Source organism: Phyllobates terribilis, unplaced genomic scaffold (assembly GCF_046119375.1).
Source record: "Phyllobates terribilis strain yellow unplaced genomic scaffold, ASM4611937v1 Scaffold_8__6_contigs__length_399053987, whole genome shotgun sequence".
In the NCBI taxonomy this organism is placed as follows: domain Eukaryota; kingdom Metazoa; phylum Chordata; class Amphibia; order Anura; family Dendrobatidae; genus Phyllobates; species Phyllobates terribilis.
This window is the reverse complement of record NW_027362768.1, coordinates 31,168,826-31,191,146: the sequence shown is the minus strand read 5'-3', so window position 1 is coordinate 31,191,146 and position 22,321 is coordinate 31,168,826. Positions and strand designations below refer to the sequence as shown.

Below are 22,321 nucleotides of genomic sequence, written 5' to 3'. Positions count from 1 at the left end.
CCAACGGCTCTGGAATCCAGGTGGGCAGTCTCAAAGAAGCCGGTTTCACCACTGGAAATAGCAACAGATAGAGTCAAGGATGGAGAGGATTTACTCTTGCCTAGAACGACCTCTCCAAATGGTCCTAGACAGTGGAGTTTCCCGACTTCACCGGGCAAGAATAGATAAGATGCTCTTTACTGCCACAGTAGAAGCAACTCCCCTCAGCTTGGCGCATCTCCAGGCGAGATTTTACCATCTTGGTTTGGTCAATTTGCATAGGCTCTGGGGAACGTGTCCGAGGAATAGCTGGCTGCGAGGCTGGGCTTTGGAACACAGGAGCGAGACGCGGAAGTCTTTTCTCTCGGGTAGTCTCCTTAGCTCGTTACAAAAAACAGATGTCAATCCAGGTAGCTAATGACACCAGGTCATCCAGGGTGGAAGGGATGTCAGGACCGGCTAGCTCATCCTTGATACGACTGGAAAGACCCTCCCAGAAGGTGGACACCAGGGCCTCATTGTTCCAGGGAAGCTCAGATGCGAGGGTTCGAAAATGTATGGCATATTGGCCCACGGTGAGACTCCCTTGACAGAGATGGAGAAGAGAGGAAGCAGTAGAAGATTTTTGTCCGGGCTCATCGAAGACCTTCCTGAAGGCAGTGAGGAAAGCCAGAAGATCCGACACCAGGGTATCCCCTCTCTCCCACAGAGGGTTTAGCCATGCCAATGCCCCCCCAGTGAGGTGAGACATGATGAACGCCACCTTGGCCTGGTCGGCGGGGAACTGATGTGCCAGGAGTTCAAAATGCAGCGTGCACTGATTTAGGAAGCCTCGACATAAGACGGGGTCACCACCAAAATGTGGAGGTGCAGAGAGCCGGGGTCCAAAGCCGGGTGCCATAGCGCCAGTAGGTTGAGGTGCAGCCGGAGCGGGTGCTGCTCGGCTAGAGACTGACACAGAGGCAGTGGACAGCGTGTCCAGGCGAGAATTGACTGACCGCAGATAGGACAGGATAGTCTCCTGTTGGGATCTCTGACGTGAGATCTCCTGGTACAGGTCAGAGAGCGAAGGTGCCTCGGGGCCACCGGGTTCCATGGCCTGTGCAAACTGTTACGGGTCCGGGTGGTGGAACCTCTGTGCTTTGGTGCAAGGAGGGACCAGAGGGACGTGACTAAGTGCCTACTCGGCCTGACCAAAGTTGCACGGTGGCTCAGTCAACTCCATGAACCAGGGAGGAACCGAGCAGGGGGACTAGGTGCCACTCTGGGACTGACCTTGTGTGAGAGCAGGTGACTCCCATGGGTCAGATGGCAGGAACTGACCAGTACAGCGGGTGAGCATGGCAGGAAGGCTGATGGGTGGTCCGGATAGATAAGCAGGCTGGTTCAGCGGATAGCCAGACGGGTGCTCCGGGTAGGCAAGCTGGTGGGCACGACAGGTAACAGGCAGGTGCTCCAGGTAGGCTGGCGGGCAGGCACGACAGGTAACAGGCAGGTGCTCCAGGTAGGCAGGCTGGCATGCACTACAGGTAACAGGCAGGTGCTTCCAGGTAAGCAGGCTGGTGGGCACGGCAGGTAACTGGCAGGTGCTTCCAGGTAGGCAGGCTGGTGAGCACAGCAGGTAACTGGCTGGCAGACTGGCGGACAGGACTGACAGGCAGACTGGCGGGCAGGACTGACAGGCAGCGGGACCTGAGGGCTGAAGCAAGTGTTAGCACACAGAACAACAACCTTGCACAGGCACCTCCATATTGGAGGAGGTGCTTTAAATAGGGAAAGTCCTCCGGCCATTGGCCGGGGACTTTTTAGGACGGCGCGCACGGCCCCTTTAAGAGGGAGGGAGCGCGTGTTCCCTAAGCACAGTGCCCGGGAAGCTGCACGCAGTGAGCGACACAGTAGCTGCAGGACAGGAACCGGAAGACGCCGGACCAGGGCTGTGTCAGTGAGGGAGACGGCGTCTCTGCCCGGCAGGACGCAGAGACGCCGATGCTACAACCGCTGAACCACGAGGTTAAGCACATGGGCCAGGAATGGTACGTGTGTGAGCTCGCCTCGCCTCAGTGCCGCCACCAGGTTCCAGCCATTGTCACACACGACCATGCCTGGCTGTAAGTTCAGCGGTGTGAGCCACAGATTTGCCTGCTCTTTCAGAGCTGTCCACAACTCTTCAGCATTGTGCGGTTTGTCACCTAAGCATATTAGCTTCAGCACAGCCTGTTGCTGCTTGGCCGAGACAGTTCTGCAGTGCTTCCAGCTTGTGACTCATGTGGTCATTTCGGAGATGGCTGCTGGAGAGGAGGAGGAGGATGAGGAGGATGAGGTGCAGGAGCTGTAGGCTGTGAGGGCAACCGTGATAGACCTATGGCCCGCAATCTTTGACGTCGGGAGGATGTGTTCCGTCCCAAGGTCCGACTGGGTCCCAGCTTCCACTATGTTAACCCAGTGTGCCGTCAGCGATATGTACCGTCCCTGCCCACAAGCACTTGTCCACGTGTCGGTGGTTAGGTGGACTTTCCCGGTAACTGCGTTGTTGAGGGCACGGCTAATGTTTTGGTACACGTGCTTGTGTAATGCGGGAACGGCACACCGGGAGAAATAGTGGCGGCTGGGGACCGAGTACCGAGGAACGGCCGCCGCCATCAGGTTGTGGAATGCTTCCATCTCCATGAGCCTAAAATGCAACATTTTGAGCGCAAGCAGTCGTGAAATGTGGGAATTTAGTAGTGTGGCCTACGGAGCGTTGGCTGCGTATTTGCGTTTGCGTTCCATGGACTGGGGTATGGACAACTGAATGCTGCGCTGGGACATGGACATGGACGTGCTTCCTGATGCTGCTACTTGAGAGTGTGCAACGACAAGTGCAGGGCATCTTCGCATGCACCATGGACAGGGGATTGTCTTGCATGCACAACAGCAGAAGAAGCAATGGTGCCACCCGCAGACAATGTTCCTGGACCCTGAGGTTCGGCCCACAAAGTTGGGTGCTTTGCTGCCATGTGCCTGATCATGCTGGTGGTGGTCAGGCTGGTCGTTTTACCACCCCTGCTGATGCTGGCCTGGCAGGTGGTGCAAATGGCCTTTTTGGGGTTATAGGCAGAGTCTTTAAAAAATAACCAGACTCGGGAAGACCTAACAGTTGTACTGGCAACTTCCTTCGTGTTGGCGTTACGAGGAGCCTTTTTCCCTCTTTGTGTATGCGGCCACCACACTGCTTCTTCCTGCCTGTTGGGGTGCTCTGCCTCCCTCACCCTGTGTGCTGCTGTCCTCGCTCTGCATGTCCTCCTGCCAGGTTGGGTCTGTAACTATATCATCCACCACCTCATCTTCTACTTCCACACCCTGGTCCTCCTCCTGACTTTCTGGCAATTGTGTCTCATCATAATCCACCTCTTGTGACACTTTCCCACCATCTCCTACATGTGACCATGGCTGCTCAAATACATGCAATCTCCTCTTTCCCCGCTTCAAGTGGACGGGCGAGAGGCCCAAATCTATAAATGGAAAAGTGAACAGCTCTTCAGAGTGCCATGATGCGACCGTCCAGGCTGTAAACAAGGACACAATGAGCTGCTGCGAGCACAGCTTCAGTGATGAGAGGTGACGTCATAGAGGTTACCGCCGGTCGCTGAAGCTGCATTCCCATGGGCAGTTCACTGCAAGCCGGGACGCTGAACTTAATAAGATCACCACAAGCACCGAGAGAATTTTCTCACGGTGCAAGTGGTGATCTCACTGAGGTCATGGCAGCTCATCTTTCCGGCTCGCAGTGAACTGCCTGTGGGAATGCAGCTTCAGTAACCGGCAGTAACCTCTGACGTCACCGCTTTTCACTGAAGCTGCTCTCACAGCAGTTCATTGTCTCATGGTTTGCAGCATGGGACAGTATGTCGGACAGGTGAGGGATATGGTTGCTTTTTATTTTTGTTTTTTTCACAGGGGACAGTGGCTTTGATTGATTAGGTGGAAGGTGAGTATTTTTGTTTATTATTTTCTGTCGTTTACAAGGGACATTGACTTCAGAGGAACAGGCATAAGGTAAGTATAAATGTGTTTATTTTTAAATAAATGTGTAAAACAGTGTGGAGTTTTCTTTCAAATAAAGAATTTTTTTCAGGCTCTGTGCTTATTTACAAACTTTTACTATGGGATTAGTAATGGGAACGTCTTATAGACACCTGTCCACTACTAACACCTGGGATTCATGTCAGATGCTAATACAAAGTTGACATGAGCTCCAACCCTATTAACCCACTTGCCAACGCACCAGGGCAAGTGGGAAGAGCCTAGGCTAAGCACCAGATTTGGCGTATCTTAATGATGTGCCATTTCTGGGGCCGCTGAGGACTGATGTTATTAGCTTCAACGGGGGCCAGTATTCATTGCCCCTTCCTTGGTTATTGTTATGCACACGCCCGGGCTAAGCGGCGTGTGCGTGTGATTGGTAGTGATTCCACTGGACCGTGCCGGAGAGTGAATGCCTGGAGGGGCGTGACTAAGTATTCACCCGATCCGACCAGGGTCGCACGACGGCATACGACGCCAGTGCACCAAGGAGGAACCGAGCAGAGGGACCAGGTGCTACTCCAGGACAGACCCCGGACACGGCTGTTGACCCACACAGGGAAATACAGGAACAGGCTGGTAGGCTGGCACACAGACTGGAGGGTATAGGCAGGCACGACTGGTATGCAGGCAGGCGGGTATGCAGGCAGGGGGGTAAAGGCAAGCACAGCTAGAGTGCAGACAAGGCTGAGCAGGGAGGACAGGGCTCTGTTCACACGGAACAGACAGGAAGGGAAAGACAGAGCCAGATACTCACACAGTACTTGCAGAGACAACAAGCAGGAGTTAGGTACGAGTTCAGACTCTGCAGAAAAAGGAAGGGAACGGACATAGAGGCAAAACAGGTAAAGGACAGGAGAGAGTTCAGACTGGAACTGAGTGTACGGAGGAGACCGACACTGCAGAGGGATACAGGAGCGGGTCTGGGAATACGGCCCCCAGAGAGGCGGAACGAACAGGCAAGGAGCGTGTTCAGACAGGACAGACCAGACGCAGGAGCGGGTCTAGGAAATCGGCCACTAGAAGGCGGAACGAACAGGCAAGGAGCGTGTTCAGACAGGACAGACCAGAGAACACAAAAAGGACACAGTTCAGACACAGGAGCTGATACCGCAAAGCAGGAGACATACAGGACTCAGTTCAGACACGGGAACTGATACAAAAAGCAGGAGACAAGAGACGGGACCTGGCACCTTCAGAGTGCAAGCACACACTGAAGGAAACACTATGCTCAGGCAGGGATAGAAGGGAGCTGCTGAGCTATATACCAAGTGACAGACAGCAATAGGCTGAGGACGCACAAGGGGTGTGACCCACAGCAGGTACAAAAAGCAGGAAGTGATCGGGCGCCGCCCTTAAGCAGCAGAAACAGACACAAACAGACAGCATGGAGGGAAGCCAGAGAGACATTCTGGACAGGAGACCAAGTGCGCCCTCCTGCACAGTGGGAGATGGACCACCATGCAAGGACGCCGCCAGGTATGTTACAGTACCTCCCCCCTTACGCCCCCTCTTCTTCAGGCCTGCCAGAATCTTCCGCAGGGAATTCGAGGGCCAGTCGTTCACTGGGTTGGAGGGGGACAGAGACTTAAGGGTAATCTCTGCTTCGAGGTACATCTTGTCAAGCTCACAGGAAGAAATAGACGGGTTATCAGGTACATAATGAGGAAAAGTCACTGTCTCTTTGTTATCTGGTGGTATCCCGGAGGATTCAGGAAACAACTGGAGGTCCTCCGCCGGGTCAGAAGAGTGCAGAGGCTCAGAGAAAACAACTGCTTCAGAGTACACTAGGTCGGACTCACGGGAGGAAGCAGGCGAGGTATCGGGTACCGAGTATAGGAAAGTCTCTGTCCATTCACCACCAGGTGGCACCCCGAAGGGTTCTGGAGACAGCTGGCGGTCCTCCGCCTGGTCAGAGGGGTGTAGAGACTCACGGGTAACCTCTGCTTCAGAGTACACTAGGTCGGACTCACTGGACGAAGCAAGCGAGGTATCAGATCCAGGATATAGGAAAGTCTCTGTCCATTCACCACCAGGTGGCACCCCGAAGGATTCTGAACACAACTGGAGGTCCTCCGCCTGGTCGGAGGGGTGTAGAGACTCAGGAGTAACCTCTGCTTCGGAGTACACTAAGTTGGACTCACTGGACGAAGCGAGCGAGGTATCAGGTACAGAGTATAGGAGAGTCTCTGTCCTTTCGCTACCAGGTAGCACCCCGAAGGGTTCAGGAGACAACTGGAGATCCTCCGCCTGGTCGGAGGGGTGTAGAGACTCGGAGGTAACTACCACTTTGGGGTACCCATTGTCAGGCTCACAGGACGAAGCGGACAAAGTATTGAGTACCGGGTGTAGAGAAGTCTCTCTCCATTTGTCATCGAGTGGTATCCCGGAGGGTTCAGGAGGCAACAGGGGATCCTCCGCCAGGTAGTAGAGGTGCACAGACTCTGAGGTAACCACAGCTTTGGAGCATCCTTGGACATGCACACCGGTTAAAGAGAAAGAAGCATCTGATGCCGGGTGCAGGAAGTTCTCCTGTGTGGAGTCTGGATGGGCAGAAGTCTCTTCGGCCAGGAGAACTGGTGCACTACCCACGCACATTACCCATTGGGGTTTCTCTGGGATACAGGGAGATGAAGCTTCAGTAGGGACTCCAAGGCTGGGGTCAGGAGGTCTCAGGGAGGACAGACCCTGGCGTGACGGCTTGCCTCTAAGTCTAGCACGTCTGGACTGCCTCTTGAGGTTGAGAGAAGTATTCCGGAAAGCGTAGTCACCCTGTGAGGATTCTGGGTGGGCAGTAGTCTCATTGGGCTGGAGGACTATTGCGCTACCCACACACATTACCCGTCGGGGCTGCTCCGGGATATTGGGAAGTGAAGCTTCAGCAGGGGCTTCAGAGTTAGGGTCCTCAAAGACCATACGAAAGGCCACCAGGAAGGCCTGCAGGTCAAGGATGACAGGATCCCATGCTTCCCATAGGGGAGTGACCCATTTCAAGGCATCACCCGCTAGGTAGTCAATCATAAAGGCCACTTTAGCCCAATCGGAAGGAAAATAGAGAGGGTAGGCCTTAAAGTGTAGCATGCATTGCTCCACAAATGCACGACACTGTCTTGGATCCCCATAGTAATGTGGCGGATCCGCAGGAACGAGGGCTGATAGATCCATCTGGACGGGTGCGTAATTCGCCTGGAACTCAGCTAAAGGGGGAAAAAAAAAATTATTTATTTTATTTTAATGCATGTATTCGCTGGAAAAACTTCTCAAAGAGCGAAGGCCGTGGGGCTCAATGGGAACCATGGCCTGAGCATGCTGTTATGCACACGCCCGGGCTAAGCGGCGTGTGCGTGTGATTGGTAGTGATTCCACTGGACCGTGCCGGAGAGTGAATGCCTGGAGGGGCGTGACTAAGTATTCACCCGATCCGACCAGGGTCGCACGACGGCATACGACGCCAGTGCACCAAGGAGGAACCGAGCAGAGGGACCAGGTGCTACTCCAGGACAGACCCCGGACACGGCTGTTGACCCACACAGGGAAATACAGGAACAGGCTGGTAGGCTGGCACACAGACTGGAGGGTATAGGCAGGCACGACTGGTATGCAGGCAGGCGGGTATGCAGGCAGGGGGGTAAAGGCAAGCACAGCTAGAGTGCAGACAAGGCTGAGCAGGGAGGACAGGGCTCTGTTCACACGGAACAGACAGGAAAGGAAAGACAGAGCCAGATACTCACACAGTACTTGCAGAGACAACAAGCAGGAGTTAGGTACGAGTTCAGACTCTGCAGAAAAAGGAAGGGAACGGACATAGAGGCAAAACAGGTAAAGGACAGGAGAGAGTTCAGACTGGAACTGAGTGTACGGAGGAGACCGACACTGCAGAGGGATACAGGAGCGGGTCTGGGAATACGGCCCCCAGAGAGGCGGAACGAACAGGCAAGGAGCGTGTTCAGACAGGACAGACCAGACGCAGGAGCGGGTCTAGGAAATCGGCCACTAGAAGGCGGAACGAACAGGCAAGGAGCGTGTTCAGACAGGACAGACCAGAGAACACAAAAAGGACACAGTTCAGACACGGGAGCTGATACCGCAAAGCAGGAGACATACAGGACTCAGTTCAGACACGGGAACTGATACAAAAAGCAGGAGACAAGAGACGGGACCTGGCACCTTCAGAGTGGAAGCACACACTGAAGGAAACACTATGCTCAGGCAGGGATAGAAGGGAGCTGCTGAGCTATATACCAAGTGACAGACAGCAATAGGCTGAGGACGCACAAGGGGTGTGACCCACAGCAGGTACAAAAAGCAGGAAGTGATCGGGCGCCGCCCTTAAGCAGCAGAAACAGACACAAACAGACAGCATGGAGGGAAGCCAGAGAGACATTCTGGACAGGAGACCAAGTGCGCCCTCCTGCACAGTGGGAGATGGACCACCATGCAAGGACGCCGCCAGGTATGTTACAGTTATTAATATCGGCCCACAGTTGTCTGTTTAGCCTTTGCTGGTTAGATTTTCTAGGGGGACTTTACATTAATTTTTTTCTGGGGTCCACCTGTAATCTAGCCAGTAAACACTAATCAAACAGCTGTTAGCTGTTATTAATAGCAAGGGAACATTTTTGGCTAATGGCCCCTTCCCTGTCTAGTAATATCAGCCCCCAGTGGTCGGCTTTCCCTCTGCTGGTTATGAAAATTATGTGGGAGCCCATGACATTTTTTTTAATTTATTCTATTTATTTAGTAGATACATCAAAGTAGCGACAATAACACACGCAAAGCACTGATTATATAGATATCAACGACATTTTTGTATCTATCTATATATCTATATATCTATCTATCATCTCTTCTCCCTCCTGCAAGTCCTGTATTGTTAAATTTCTTGCAATTAAACTTTAGAAATAAATTGTTTAAATATCATCCGCTTTTTTCCTGGACAAAATACGGATGCTGCATACGTACACACAGATAGGACACAGACCTACAGATAGCATATGGATGTCACATGGATACGGACCTCAGCAGTACTGTTTTTTCCTGTACAGGAATCACCAGGATGTGTGAGGGAGACCTGATAGTGTTTCAAAGCTGTGGGGCTGCTTCATTGAATGCCAGCTGCAGGGAGGAAATTACCTTTAATCCTTCTGGGAGTTGCAGGTTTTCTGTCATAGAGGCGTGCCAGTGTGGTTTTAGTCACCATTCAGTGTACAGTGAGTGGCGACTGTAAGCACACTCTGGCTCATTGGCTGACAACCGTTGCCTCCATGATATCCTGTAGAGATGGCTGAGGTGTATCAGTTTTCCTCCCGGCAGCTGGGATTTCAGTATGTCAGCCACACAACTTTAGAACGCTCTTAACCTGCAGATTATCGTCATTTGAGGACATGACAGGTAAACTTCACATAGTTGGATCCTCATGAGGTTAAAGGGGTTTTAGAGACTATAGTATTGATTTCCTTTTTTTAAGAAAGACATCAATATCAGACCAGTAGCTGTCTGACTCCCGGGATCCTGACTGACCAGGTGACTCAAGAATGGGATTCTGCACACATTGAAGCGCTGCTACCCTTTTATTAACTGATCTGCAGATGTGCTGGGACTCGAGTCCCCATCATTCTGATATTTATAGCTTATCCTAAGAAAAGGTCATCAATATTAACCCATGAAAATTCCATTATGAATAAATAATTATTACAGAGTATGGTGCTCATTGCTAAGGAAGATATAGAAAATGTGGTACCAAAATCATGTGAAATACCCAATGCTGGATCCTGTCACTGATTTCTTTCTTTTTTTTTTCTAGCTCATTGTGAAAAACCACCGAAAGTCGAAAATGCCTTATTACAGGGTGACTGGGATGCCTTGGATGAGGAAACCTTCCCACCAGGCAGCACCGCAAATTACAGTTGCCATCCTGGATATTCTCCATTGGGACGAATTAAAAGGGCCTGTATAGGAGGAAAATGGCTTGAGTTTTCTAAAGGGCGATGTAGAAGTAAGTACAACACAGAGCGAACCATTCACCAGTCATATGGGATTGTTTATTACTCCCATTAGTAAAGTAATTTTAGCATTAATTTACAGGAAAATTATGCAGTCATACTCAATGCAACACTTCCATGAATGTTGTACAAAGTTAAATAAGTATTCCGATCACCAGAGGTGAGAAGTTGGGTTGACGATCCTTGTACCGCGAGTGGACAAAAGCTAAAAGGACCTTCATTCCGAGGATCGTTGGTGGCTCAAGAAGTAAAACATCCATCAGTAATGATGCACTGGCCTGTTATAAAGTCCTCTCTATAGAGAATGATATAGATATACCATATTACTGGCACTCAGGTATTGTATGAATTTCCTACATATTATACAGAATGCCTAAAACTTTAAAACAACATATATAAAAAAACATCAGTTCAAATTTTCACAGATGGTATTTTTTAGGCAACAGGTAAAAAAAACAAATTGCAGCCCAGATGGTGCCCCAACTATTGTTGGGCAACTAGGCATCATGAGTGACTGCTCTCTTCAACTATCTCACAACACAGATTTTTCAAGTTTGCGCCTTAATCACATCTTTTGTGATTTGTGCCAGTCTCTTTGGTTCCTCCACTATCGGTGCAAAGACTGCATTTGGCATTGATTTCCTTTATAAAGTTAATTTTATTCATTTATGCTGCCAACATTGGAAGTATATCAAGCAATGTTGAGGCAAAATATTGTTCTTCTTCAGGCTGAAGTCAGGCTTGAAAAAATATATGAAGCTATTTTACATCTGAATCTATAAGGGAAGAGTCAGGGGGCTGTATAAATTGGACGAAGATTAGAATGCAGTGCACAGAATGGCCGGCAGCTCTCATGACCCGAGAGTGAGAGCTGCATAGAAATACATGAAGATGTCATGCTCGGGATGAAAGAGTCACTGGCCCGTGAGTTATTAAGTGAATTAAATATTTAGCTAAATAAAAAAAAAAGAAACTAAAGCTCTCTGCTTCTTTACCTGGCACTATAATGGGAGTCTAGAAGCCTCTCTACAGTGTCACAAACATGGCTCATTGGTGCAAACAAGAATTGATTATTGCTTTGTTTATTATTACATAGAGACTGAACACACTTTGTGGTCACAATTACTTACAAGGGATTGTGCCATAAGAAATTGACCTATTTTTTCACTCAGGTTTTTTGTGTTAAATGTATTTTTTGTTTTTATTTTTTTGGGCAGTATTTTTGTAATGCACACGCCCGGGCTGAGTGGCGTGTGCGTGTATATGTAGTGATTCCACTGGACCGTGCCGGAGAGTGAATGCCTGGAGGAGCGTAACTAAGTATCCACCCGATCTGACTAGGGTCGCACGACGGCATACGACGCCAGTGCACCAAGGAGGAACCGAGCAGAGGGACCAGGTGCTACTCCAGGACAGACCCTGGACACGGCTGTTGACCCACACAGGGGAATACAGGAACAGGCAGGTTAGGCTGGCACACAGACTGCTGGGTATAGGCAGACACGGCTGGTATGCAGACTGGCGGATGCTGGTAAGCACGACTGGTATGCAGGCAGGGAGGTACTGGCAGGTACGACATGTTGGAGCACCGAGTGGATAGGACCCAGTACAGACTGGGACTCAGGAACAGAACCGCAGATGCGGTGGACAAACACAGCAGAGTGAGGCCGCCCAGAGCAGCGAGCAAGAGCAGAACAAGACGAGACTGCCGGAGCAGCGAGCAAAGGGTCAGAGCAGAGCGAGACTGCCGGAGCAGCGAGCAAAGGGTCAGAACAGAGCGAGACTGCCGGAGCAGCGAGGAAAGGGTCAGAGCAGAGCGAGACTGCCGGAGCAGCGAGCAAAGGGTCAGAGCAGAGCGAGACTGCCGGAGCAGCGAGCAAAGGGTCAGAGCAGAGCGAGACTGCCGGAGCAGCGAGCAAAGGGTCAGAGCAGAGCGAGACTGCCGGAGCAGCGAGCAAAGGGTCAGAGCAGAGCGAGACTGCCGGAGCAGCGAGCAAAGGGTCAGAGCAGAGCGAGACTGCCGGAGCAGCGAGCAAAGGGTCAGAGCAGAGCGAGACTGCCGGAGCAGCGAGCAAAGGGTTAGAGCAGAGCAAGACTGCCGGAGCAGCGAGCAAAGGGTCAGAGCAGAGCGAGACTGCCGAAGCAGCGATCAAAGGGTCAGCAGAGCGAGACTGCCGGAGCAGCGAGCAAAGGGTGTAACGGGTCTGGGAGGCGGAACCTCTGAGCTACTATACAAGGGGGCGGTCCTTGTAAGGGAGCGGGTGGCGACCAGGGTAGACGGGCAGGCAGTCACAGCAGGTGACCGGGACAGTCTCTGAATGAACGGACAGGAGGTCACAGCAAGTGACCGGGGCAGTCTCTGGATGAACGGGCAGGAGGTCACGGCAAGTGACCGGGGCAGTCTCTGGATGAACGGGCAGGAGGTCACGGCAAGTGACCGGGGCAGTCTCTGGATGAGCGGGCAGGAGGTCACGGCAAGTGACCGGGGCAGTCTCTGGGTAAAGGATTGGTACGACCTGTGGCGGCAGATGATAGACTTGAGCTCCCAGGTGAGCAGGCGAGAGTCTCTGGATAAACGGGTGGTCACAGCATGTGACGGCGGAGCCTCCAGGAAGACCAACAGACAGGTAGCAGATGAGCGCTCCCAGGTGAGCGGGCAGGAGTCTCTGGACAGGCGGGTGGTCACAGCACGTGACGGCGGAGCCTCCAGGTAGGCCAGCAGGCAGGTAGCAGATGTGCGCTCCCAGGTGAGCGGGCAAGCTGGTCCTTAGCCAGACTGACAGGAGTTGGAAGGCAGACCGTCGGACCTCAGGCTAGCAGGCAGGTAGCAGGATATCAGGCAGGAATTAGACAGCAGACTGGCAGGTATCTGGCAGGTAACTGGCAACGGGACCTGAGGGCTGAAGCAGAGTAGTGAACAGTGCTACAACATTGCTCGGGCACCTCCATTTTGGAGGAGGTGCCTTTTATATGGGAGGTCCTCCGGCAATTGGCCGGGGACTCCTTAGGACGGCGCGCGCGGTCCCTTTAAGAGAGGGGGAGCGCGCGCGCGCGCCCTAAGCACACTGCCGGGGAAGGAGCGCGTGCCGGAAGCAGCGGGGAGAGAAGCGCTGGAGGACGCCGCGCCAGGAGCGGGGAGGTAAGAGGGACGGCGTCTCTGCCTAGAACGGGGCAGAGACGCCGATGCTACAGTACCCCCCCCTTTAGGCCCCCTCTTTTTTTGGCCAGAAAGAAATTTCTCAAGGAGAAGCGGGGCGTTGATGTTCTCCCTGGGTTCCCAAGTACTCTCCTCAGGACCAAACCCCTTCCAATCTACCAGAAAAAAGGTTTTTCCTCTTACCCTCTTGGAGGCCAGAATACTCTCTACTTCAAAGATGTCATCAGCGGAAACCGGAGCAGGAGGGGCACCTGGATTTTGGGAAAAAAAGTTAAAGACAACGGGTTTGAAGAGAGATACGTGGAAGGAGTTGGGGATCCGTAGGGTGGCCGGGAGTTTTAATTTGTAGGCCACAGGGTTAATTTGCCTGAGGACTTCGAAGGGGCCGATGAATCGAGGACCCAACTTGTAGGAGGGTACTTTGAACCGCACATGTTTGGATGAGAGCCAAACCTTGTCTCCCGGACGGAATTGGGGCGGATCCAGACGTCTCTTATCAGCATATCTCTTCATCCGCTCAGAGGAGAGAAGAAGAGCGGACCTGGTGCTCTCCCAAATAGTAGAAAATTCGCTGACAAGAGACTCCGCAGCAGGGTTGTCCACAGAAACGGAGACAGGAAGTGGAATCAGGGGATGTTGGCCACCGACTATAAAGAACGGGGATTTGGAAGAGGACTCGCTCTCATGGTTGTTATAAGAGAACTCGGCCCATGGTAGGAGATCCACCCAGTCCGAGTGGTGAGCATCAACGAAGTGCCGGAGGTAGCTGGTCAAGATCTGATTGATCCGCTCCACTTGACCATTGGACTGAGGGTGGTAAGCGGAGGAGAAATCCAGGGTAATGTCCAGCAGCTTACATGTGGCTCTCCAGAAGCGAGAGGTGAACTGAACCCCACGATCCGACACGATGTGGAGGGGCAGACCATGGAGACGGAAGATGTGGCGGATAAAGTCTTTAGCCAGCTCGGGTGCAGACGGAAGACCAGGCAGGGGAATGAAGTGGGCCATCTTAGAAAAACGGTCAGCGACAACCCAAATGACAGTACAACCGGCAGAAACTGGAAGGTCGGTGATAAAGTCCATAGCGATGTGTTGCCAAGGAGCAGCAGGTACGGGAAGGGGCAGGAGATGGCCGGCAGGTAGATGTCGGGGAACTTTGTTACGGGCACAGGATGAACAGGCCGCGACGAAGTCTACCACGTCCTTACGCAGGGTAGGCCACCAGTAATGCCGAGTAATGAGTTGGAAGGTCTTCTTTTGGCCAGCATGGCCAGCTAGTTTAGAAGAATGTCCCCAGCGAAGAACCCTCTCCCGATCTGGCACAGCTACGAACGTCTTACCGGGTGGAAGACGAGTCAGATCCAAGGGGGCCACATTCATCACCTTGGAGGAGTCGATGATGTGCGTAGGTTCCTCCTCTTGATCGGAGGACAGGAAGGACCGGGACAAGGCATCAGCTTTGACGTTCTTGTCCGCCGGACGGAAATGAAGAATGAAGTTGAAGCGGGCAAAAAACAACGACCACCGGGCCTGGCGAGGATTGAGTCTCTGGGCATTTTGGAGATATGCCAGGTTTTTGTGATCCGTGTAGATAATTACCGGGTAGAGAGCCCCTTCAAGCAGATAGCGCCACTCTCCCAGTGCCAATTTGATGGCTAGCAATTCACGGTCTCCTATGGAGTAGTTGCGCTCCGACGAGGAGAAGATTTTGGAGAAGAAGCCGCACGTTATCATTCTCCCGGTAGAAGACTTCTGGGTGAGCACCGCTTCGGCTCCGGAGGAGGAGGCATCAACCTCCAGGTAGAATTGTTTATTACAGTCCGGATGGTGCAGGACGGGAGCAGAGGCGAAGGCTTTCTTTAGGGAAAGGAAGGCCTCCTCGGCTTCAGGCGACCATGTCCTGGGGTTAGCCCCCTTACGGGTAAGTGCAGATATGGGAGCAGTCCGAGACGAGAAGTGTGGGATGAAAAGACGATAATAATTAGCGAAGCCCAGGAATCGCTGTATCGCCTTCAAACCTTCAGGACGAGGCCATTTTAGAACGGAAGAGTGCTTCTCGGGATCCATTTGCAGACCTGTTTGGGAGATGACATAGCCCAAGAACGGAAGGGAGGTCTGATCGAAGAGGCACTTCTCGTATTTGGCATAAAGGTGGTTCTGCCGAAGCCTAAGCAGGACCTGACGAACATCCCTCCGGTGTGTGGGGAGATCCGGAGAGAAGACCAAGATATCGTCCAGGTATACCACTACGCAGGAGTACAGGAGGTCACGGAAGATGTCGTTGACTAGTTCCTGAAAGACCGCGGGAGCATTACAGAGACCGAAGGGCATCACAAGGTACTCGTAGTGACCGTCCCGGGTATTGAATGCCGTCTTCCACTCGTCTCCTTGACGGATACGGACCAGATTATACGCTCCTCATAGATCCAGCTTGGAGAAGATCCTGGCACCCTTGAGACGGTCAAACAATTCGGACATGAGTGGCAGGGGATATTTGTTTTTTACCGTGATGAGATTGAGTCCTCTGTAGTCAATACAGGGACGTAGCGAGCCGTCTTTCTTTTTGACAAAGAAGAATCCGGCTCCAGCCGGGGAGGTAGATTTTCGGATAAATCCCCTAGCCAGATTCTCTTCAATGTACTCAGACATGGCTCGGGTCTCGGCTGCAGACAACGGGTAGATACGCCCACGGGGAGGAGTGGTACCAGGTACCAGGTCGATCGGGCAATCGTATGGCCTATGGGGTGGCAACGTTTCAGCTTCCTTCTTACCGAAGACGTCCGCATAGGGCCAGTAGGGAGCCGGGAGACCAGGTAAGTTAGCTGGAGTAGGCTGAGGGCGAAGTGGACGGACCGGGACCAGGCAGGTCCTATGACAGTCAGGACCCCATCGGAGTACTTCACCGGACCGCCAGTTCAATACGGGTTCATGTGTCTGGAGCCAAGGTAGACCTAGCAACAGGGAGTGAGAAAGTCCGGACAGCACATGGAATGAGATCTCCTCAGAGTGCAGCATTCCCATCTGCAGGGTTATGGGTTCAGTGACGAGCAGGATGGTCTCCGAGAGAAGCCTTCCATCCACGGAGGCGACTGACAATGGTTCAGCCAGGGACTTGGTGGGAATATGGTATCTCTCTACCAGAGACTGGGAGATGAGGTCTCCAGCAGCTCCAGAATCCAGATGGGCGAGTTCAAAGAGACGGTTCTCTCCCCAAGCAATAGAGACCGGTAAGGTCAGAGACGGAGAGGGCTTACTTTTGTCTAGGACGACCTCTCCGAGTGGTCCTAGACACTGGCGTTTCCCGGCTTTTCCGGGCAGGAACGGATGAAGTGCTTCATACTGCCCCAATAGAAACAGCTTCCCTCGGCTCGGCGAGATTCTCGGCGAGAACCGACCATCTTGGTCTGGTCGACCTGCATAGGCTCAGGAGAGTGTACCTGAGGAGAGACGGAGGGAGTGACGGGTTTCTGAAAAGAAGGAGCTAGACGTGGAAACCTCCTCTCACGGGTGGCCTCTTTGGCATGCTCCTGGAACCGCAGGTCAATCCGGGTGGCAAGAGTTATTAGGTCATCGAGAGTGGTAGGAATGTCCCGACCGGCAAGTTCATCTTTAATACGGCCGGACAGACCTTCCCAGAAGACGGAAACCAGAGCGTCATTATCCCAGGCCAGCTCCGAGGCAAGGATACGGAACCGTATGGCATATTGGCCCACGGTGAGACTTCCCTGACGGAGGCGTAGCAGAGATGATGCAGATGAGGTCTTCCGTCCGGGTTCGTCGAAGACTTTCCGGAAAGCCGTGAGAAAGGCAGGCAAGTCGGACACCAGGGGGTCTCCTCTCTCCCATAGAGGATTTAGCCAGGCCAGGGCCTCCCTGGTGAGATGGGACATGATGAAGGCAATTTTGGCCCGGTCGGAGTTAAACTGGTGAGACAGGAGTTCAAAGTGCAGGGTGCACTGATTTATGAAGCCCCGAGCCTGGGCGGAGTCGCCTCCGAAACGAGGAGGTGCAGAAAGCCGGGGTCCGGGGTAGGATACCATGTTATTAGTGGGCAGTGGAGCTGCCGGATTGCGAGTCATGGCACTGGCGGTGGTTGCAGGCAGAGCAGTCAGAGTGTCCAGGCGAGAATTGACATTCCGCAGGTGACCCAGGATGGACTCCTGTTGGGACCTCTGACGGGACAGTTCATGACACAGGTCCGAGAGCGAGGGAGCTTGGGTGCCACCGGGTTCCATGGCCCGAGCAAACTGTAACGGGTCTGGGAGGCGGAACCTCTGAGCTACTATACAAGGGGGCGGTCCTTGTAAGGGAGCGGGTGGCGACCAGGGTAGACGGGCAGGCAGTCACAGCAGGTGACCGGGACAGTCTCTGAATGAACGGACAGGAGGTCACAGCAAGTGACCGGGGCAGTCTCTGGATGAATGGGCAGGAGGTCACGGCAAGTGACCGGGGCAGTCTCTGGATGAATGGGCAGGAGGTCACGGCAAGTGACCGGGGCAGTCTCTGGATGAGCGGGCAGGAGGTCACGGCAAGTGACCGGGGCAGTCTCTGGGTAAAGGATTGGTACGACCTGTGGCGGCAGATGATAGACTTGAGCTCCCAGGTGAGCAGGCGAGAGTCTCTGGATAAACGGGTGGTCACAGCATGTGACGGCGGAGCCTCCAGGAAGACCAACAGACAGGTAGCAGATGAGCGCTCCCAGGTGAGCGGGCAGGAGTCTCTGGACAGGCGGGTGGTCACAGCACGTGACGGCGGAGCCTCCAGGTAGGCTAGCAGGCAGGTAGCAGATGTGCGCTCCCAGGTGAGCGGGCAAGCTGGTCCTTAGACAGACTGACAGGAGTTGGAAGGCAGACCGTCGGACCTCAGGCTAGCAGGCAGGTAGCAGGATATCAGGCAGGAATTAGACAGCAGACTGGCAGGTATCTGGCAGGTAACTGGCAACGGGACCTGAGGGCTGAAGCAGAGTAGTGAACAGTGCTACAACATTGGTCGGGCACCTCCATTTTGGAGGAGGTGCCTTTTATATGGGAGGTCCTCCGGCAATTGGCCGGGGACTCCTTAGGATGGCGCGCGCGGTCCCTTTAAGAGAGGGGGAGCGCGCGCGCGCCCTAAGCACACTGCCGGGGAAGGGGCGCGTGCCGGAAGCAGCGGGGAGAGAAGCGCTGGAGGACGCCGCGCCAGGAGCGGGGAGGTGAGAGGGACGGCGTCTCTGCCTAGAACGGGACAGAGACGCCGATGCTACAAAGGGTCAGAGCAGAGCGAGACTGCCGGAGCAGCGAGCAAAGGGTCAGAGCAGAGCGAGACTGCCGGAGCAGCGAGCAAAGGGTCAGAGCAGAGCGAGACTGCCGGAGCAGCGAGCAAGGCAGAGCAGAGGGGACAGGGCTCTGTTCACACGGAACAGACTGGAAGGGAAAGGCAGAACCAGGTACACACAGGATACTTGCAATGAAGTAGCGAGTGGACTCTAAACTCACAAACGGGAGTACAGGGACAACGAGTAGGAGTTAGGTACGGGATCAGATTCTGCAGGAAAAGGGAAGGTACGGACATGGAGAAAAACAGGTAACAGGCTAGGAGAGTATTCAGACAAGAACAGACACAGCAGCAAGATACAGGAGCAGGACTAGGTATGCGGCCCCTAGATAGCGGAACGAAAAGGCTAGGAGCATGTTCAGAAAGGAACAGGCAAGATACAGGAACGGGTCTAGGTATGCGGCCCCTAGAAGGCGGAAAGAACTGGCTAGGAGCGTGTTCACACTGGCCTGGAAAGACAGCCTCCAGGATAGGCAGAAGACAACAGGCTAGAAGATAGCTCAGACACGGGAACTGATACCGCAAGGCAGGAAGCATAGACAGGACCTGGCACATCAGTGACCGGAAGCCAACTGACAGAACACAATGCTCAGGCATGGATTTCAGGGAGGAGCTGGGTTAAATACCAGGTGACAGACAGCAATAGGCTGAGGACGCACAAGGGGTATGCCTGCAGCAGCTACAAGAAGCAGGAAGTGATCGGGCGCCGCCCTAAAGCAGCAGAAACAGAGGCAAGCAGACAGCATGGCGGGAAGCCAGGCTAGCAGACTGGACTGGAGATCAAGTGCGCGCTCTTGCACAGTGGGAGATGGACCACTATGCAAGGACGCCGCCAGGTATGTTACAGTTTTTTTTCATGTCACAATCTGTATTTAAAAAATTACTAATTTTATAATTTTCACACTGACCATTGTGGCTATTTTATATTCCTACTTCCTGTTCTGTCAGGAAGTTTTTTCAGAAGACTCCTTATTATCAGAGGTAGAACTACAATGACAGATAACATCTTTATACCCAGCAAAGAACGCCAAATCCACCTTTCACAATAGATGATGCCACAGCTGACCCTGATTCTCCTCGCTTCACAAGAGATGCTTCAGTGCTAAAAATAAGGTTTGAGCTAGAGTATCGCTGCTAATGTACATGTGAATTTACAAATCAAAAAAAGCCAGGAAGTAGGAGGCTCTGAAGGCCCCAGGGGCCAGTGTGAAATTAGCAAGATTTCACTTTTTTAATATACCGTAATTTGGATTGGGGAAAAAATAATGCCCATAAGATTTAGAAATATTTAGCACTTATACTCGAGTATAAGCTGACTTTTTCAGCACATTTTTTATGCTAAAAAAGCCCCCCTCAGATTTTACTCGGGTATATACTTTTATATACTTATATGTGCGGTATATACCGGTGGGGTTGGGGGTTGCGGTAGCGGGGGAGTGGTACACAGGCAGTAGCCACTGCTGCAGCTACCACGTGTGCCCGCTGCTAAAGAAAATGAATATTCACTCCTTTCCACGCCCATGGGAGGGGAGAAGAGTGAATATTATTTTTTTTTAATAGCGCAGTATCAGCAGTGGCCACAGTAGGCTCAGCAATCCTCTGTGCCCGCTATTAGAGAGTATGAATATTCACTTCTCTCCTTTCCCATGGGCATGGAGAGGAGTGAATATTCATTTTCTTTAGTATTGGGCACAGAGGATCGCGCTGCTGACTGTGGGCGCTATTAAAGAAAATGACTATTCACTCCTCTCCACGGCCATAGTCCCGGCGTGGAAAGAAGTGAATATCCCTGCAGCTTAGCTCGGCATCTGAGGGCGCATGACAGTGACGTCATGCGCTGCTCAGATGCGGAGGTGAGATGCTGCGGGCAGAACAGTACGCAGCACTGGAGCAGATGCGAGAATGGTGAGTATGAGTGTTTATTTTTTTCATGTGTGCAGTGATGGAGTGCCATGTATACCAGGATTGGGATGAGGGGTGCCATGCATACCAGGATTGTGGATGAGGGGTGCCATGCATACCAGGATTGGTGTGAGGGGGCTATGCATACCAGGATTGGGATGAGGAGTGCCATGCATACCATGATTGGGATTGAGGGATGCCATGCATACCCAGATTGGCATGAGGGGTGCCATGCATACCAGGATTGGGAATGAGGGGTGCCATGCACACCAGGATTGGGGATAGGAGGTGCCATGCATACCAGGATTGGGGATGAGAGGTGCCATGCCTACCAGGATTGGGGATGAGGGGTGCCATGTATTTCAGGATTGGGGATGAGGGGTGCCATGCATACCAGGATTGGGGATGAGGGGTGCCATGCATACCAGGATTGGGGCTGAGGGGTGCCATGCTTACCAGGATTGGGAATGAGGGGTGACATGCATACCAGGATTGGGATGAGGGGGCCATACATACTAGGATTGGTGATGAGGCGGCCATGCATACCAGGATTGGTGATGATAGGGCCATGCATACCAGGATGGGGAAATGTACCGGTAGCTGCTGCATTTCCCACCCTAGGCTTAAACTCGAATCAATATGTTTTCCCAGTTTTTTGTGGTAAAATGAGAAGCCTCGGCTTATATTCGAGTCGACTTATACTTGAGTATATACGGTAGATAGTTTTCTCATAACACATTCCTTCTAAGAAGCATGCAATCATAATAGTTTCTATCAAAACAGATGGGCATAGTCTATTTTTATTACAAACTATTGCTGAGTACTTTCTGGTTCACAGTCAAGATTGTTGATGGTTATAACAATGTATAAGTAGTACTGATTGAGGATCTAGGTCCCGAGACCCCCATCTATTCATTAAACCAATGGGCACCAGCACAGTGACTATGCTCAAACATGAGTATAGACCCTCAGACTTTCTATTGAGGCCAACTGTGAGTTCTTGACCTCCAGTGATCAACAGTAATTTACAGGAATAGCAACATATCAAAAATTATCAAAAATTTTTGTTACATTTTAAGAGAGACGTTCTCTATCTACAGCATGCCCTGCTTGGCATTATTCACCAGATGGCAATGTAATACAGGTTTTGGAATTCAATGCACAGAGATCACGAGACGGAAACAGTCAAGGATTGATATAACTCAATTTATATACAATAATGACTTTAAACAACTAGTGTTAGTAACAAGGCAAATCAAAGAAGAACTAATAACGATAATCTTGGAATAACAAAGAAAGTCTTTCACTTCACTAATTAACGGTAATGTTTTTTTCACAAAGGTGGTGCACCCAGTCGTGGGAGTCACCACGTAAGTTCACTATCCCGATCTTGCCCTAGCAGGGGTCACCGGGTGTTCCCGCTAAGCCACAAGTGTTTCTCTGAAGTAGTCAATCAAAGCTCGCTGAGCCTCCCATGCACCAACCGACCTCCTCCCAACCTGAAATCCTAGTCCCAGCCGACCCCGAAACCATATGTGAAAGCTGGAAGTGACGGCACTGTTCCTCCGCAATCACAGGTGTGCCTCTCCGGTCACAGTCTTCTCATGGCTTTTCTCGGCTTGACCGTCGGCGATAAGCTCTTAGGCTTAGGGCGGAAAGGACTAGGACTCTACTCTTGACAGATGATGCAGGGTCTCAGAGACTTGACCAGCAGAGGGCAAGTATCCTGGTTCTGACCAGCGCAGGCAGAACTTGGAGTTCTACTGTGTGGGATCCGGACCTTGCCAGGCGGTGATCGACACCTGGGTGGCGCAGACTTCCCGCTGAGGCCTGTCATGCTGGACTCAGTGGTGTCTATGGATCATGTCTGCTCCACTCTCTGGCTTGGCACCACACCTGCTTCCAG

At 52.3% G+C, this 22,321-nt stretch overlaps 1 protein-coding gene across 3 annotated transcripts in view; it reads left to right on the top strand.

Annotated features, from left to right (window-relative positions):
* LOC141156680 (complement factor H-related protein 1-like) overlaps positions 1-22,321 on the top strand; it is a 494,422-nt gene that overhangs the window by 36,169 nt on the left and 435,932 nt on the right. For all 3 annotated transcript variants that reach the window (XM_073642923.1, XM_073642922.1, XM_073642920.1), the window contains exon 2: positions 9,845-10,036. In XM_073642923.1, the coding sequence (XP_073499024.1) occupies positions 9,845-10,036 (192 nt within the window). The remainder of the gene's footprint in view (positions 1-9,844; positions 10,037-22,321) is intronic.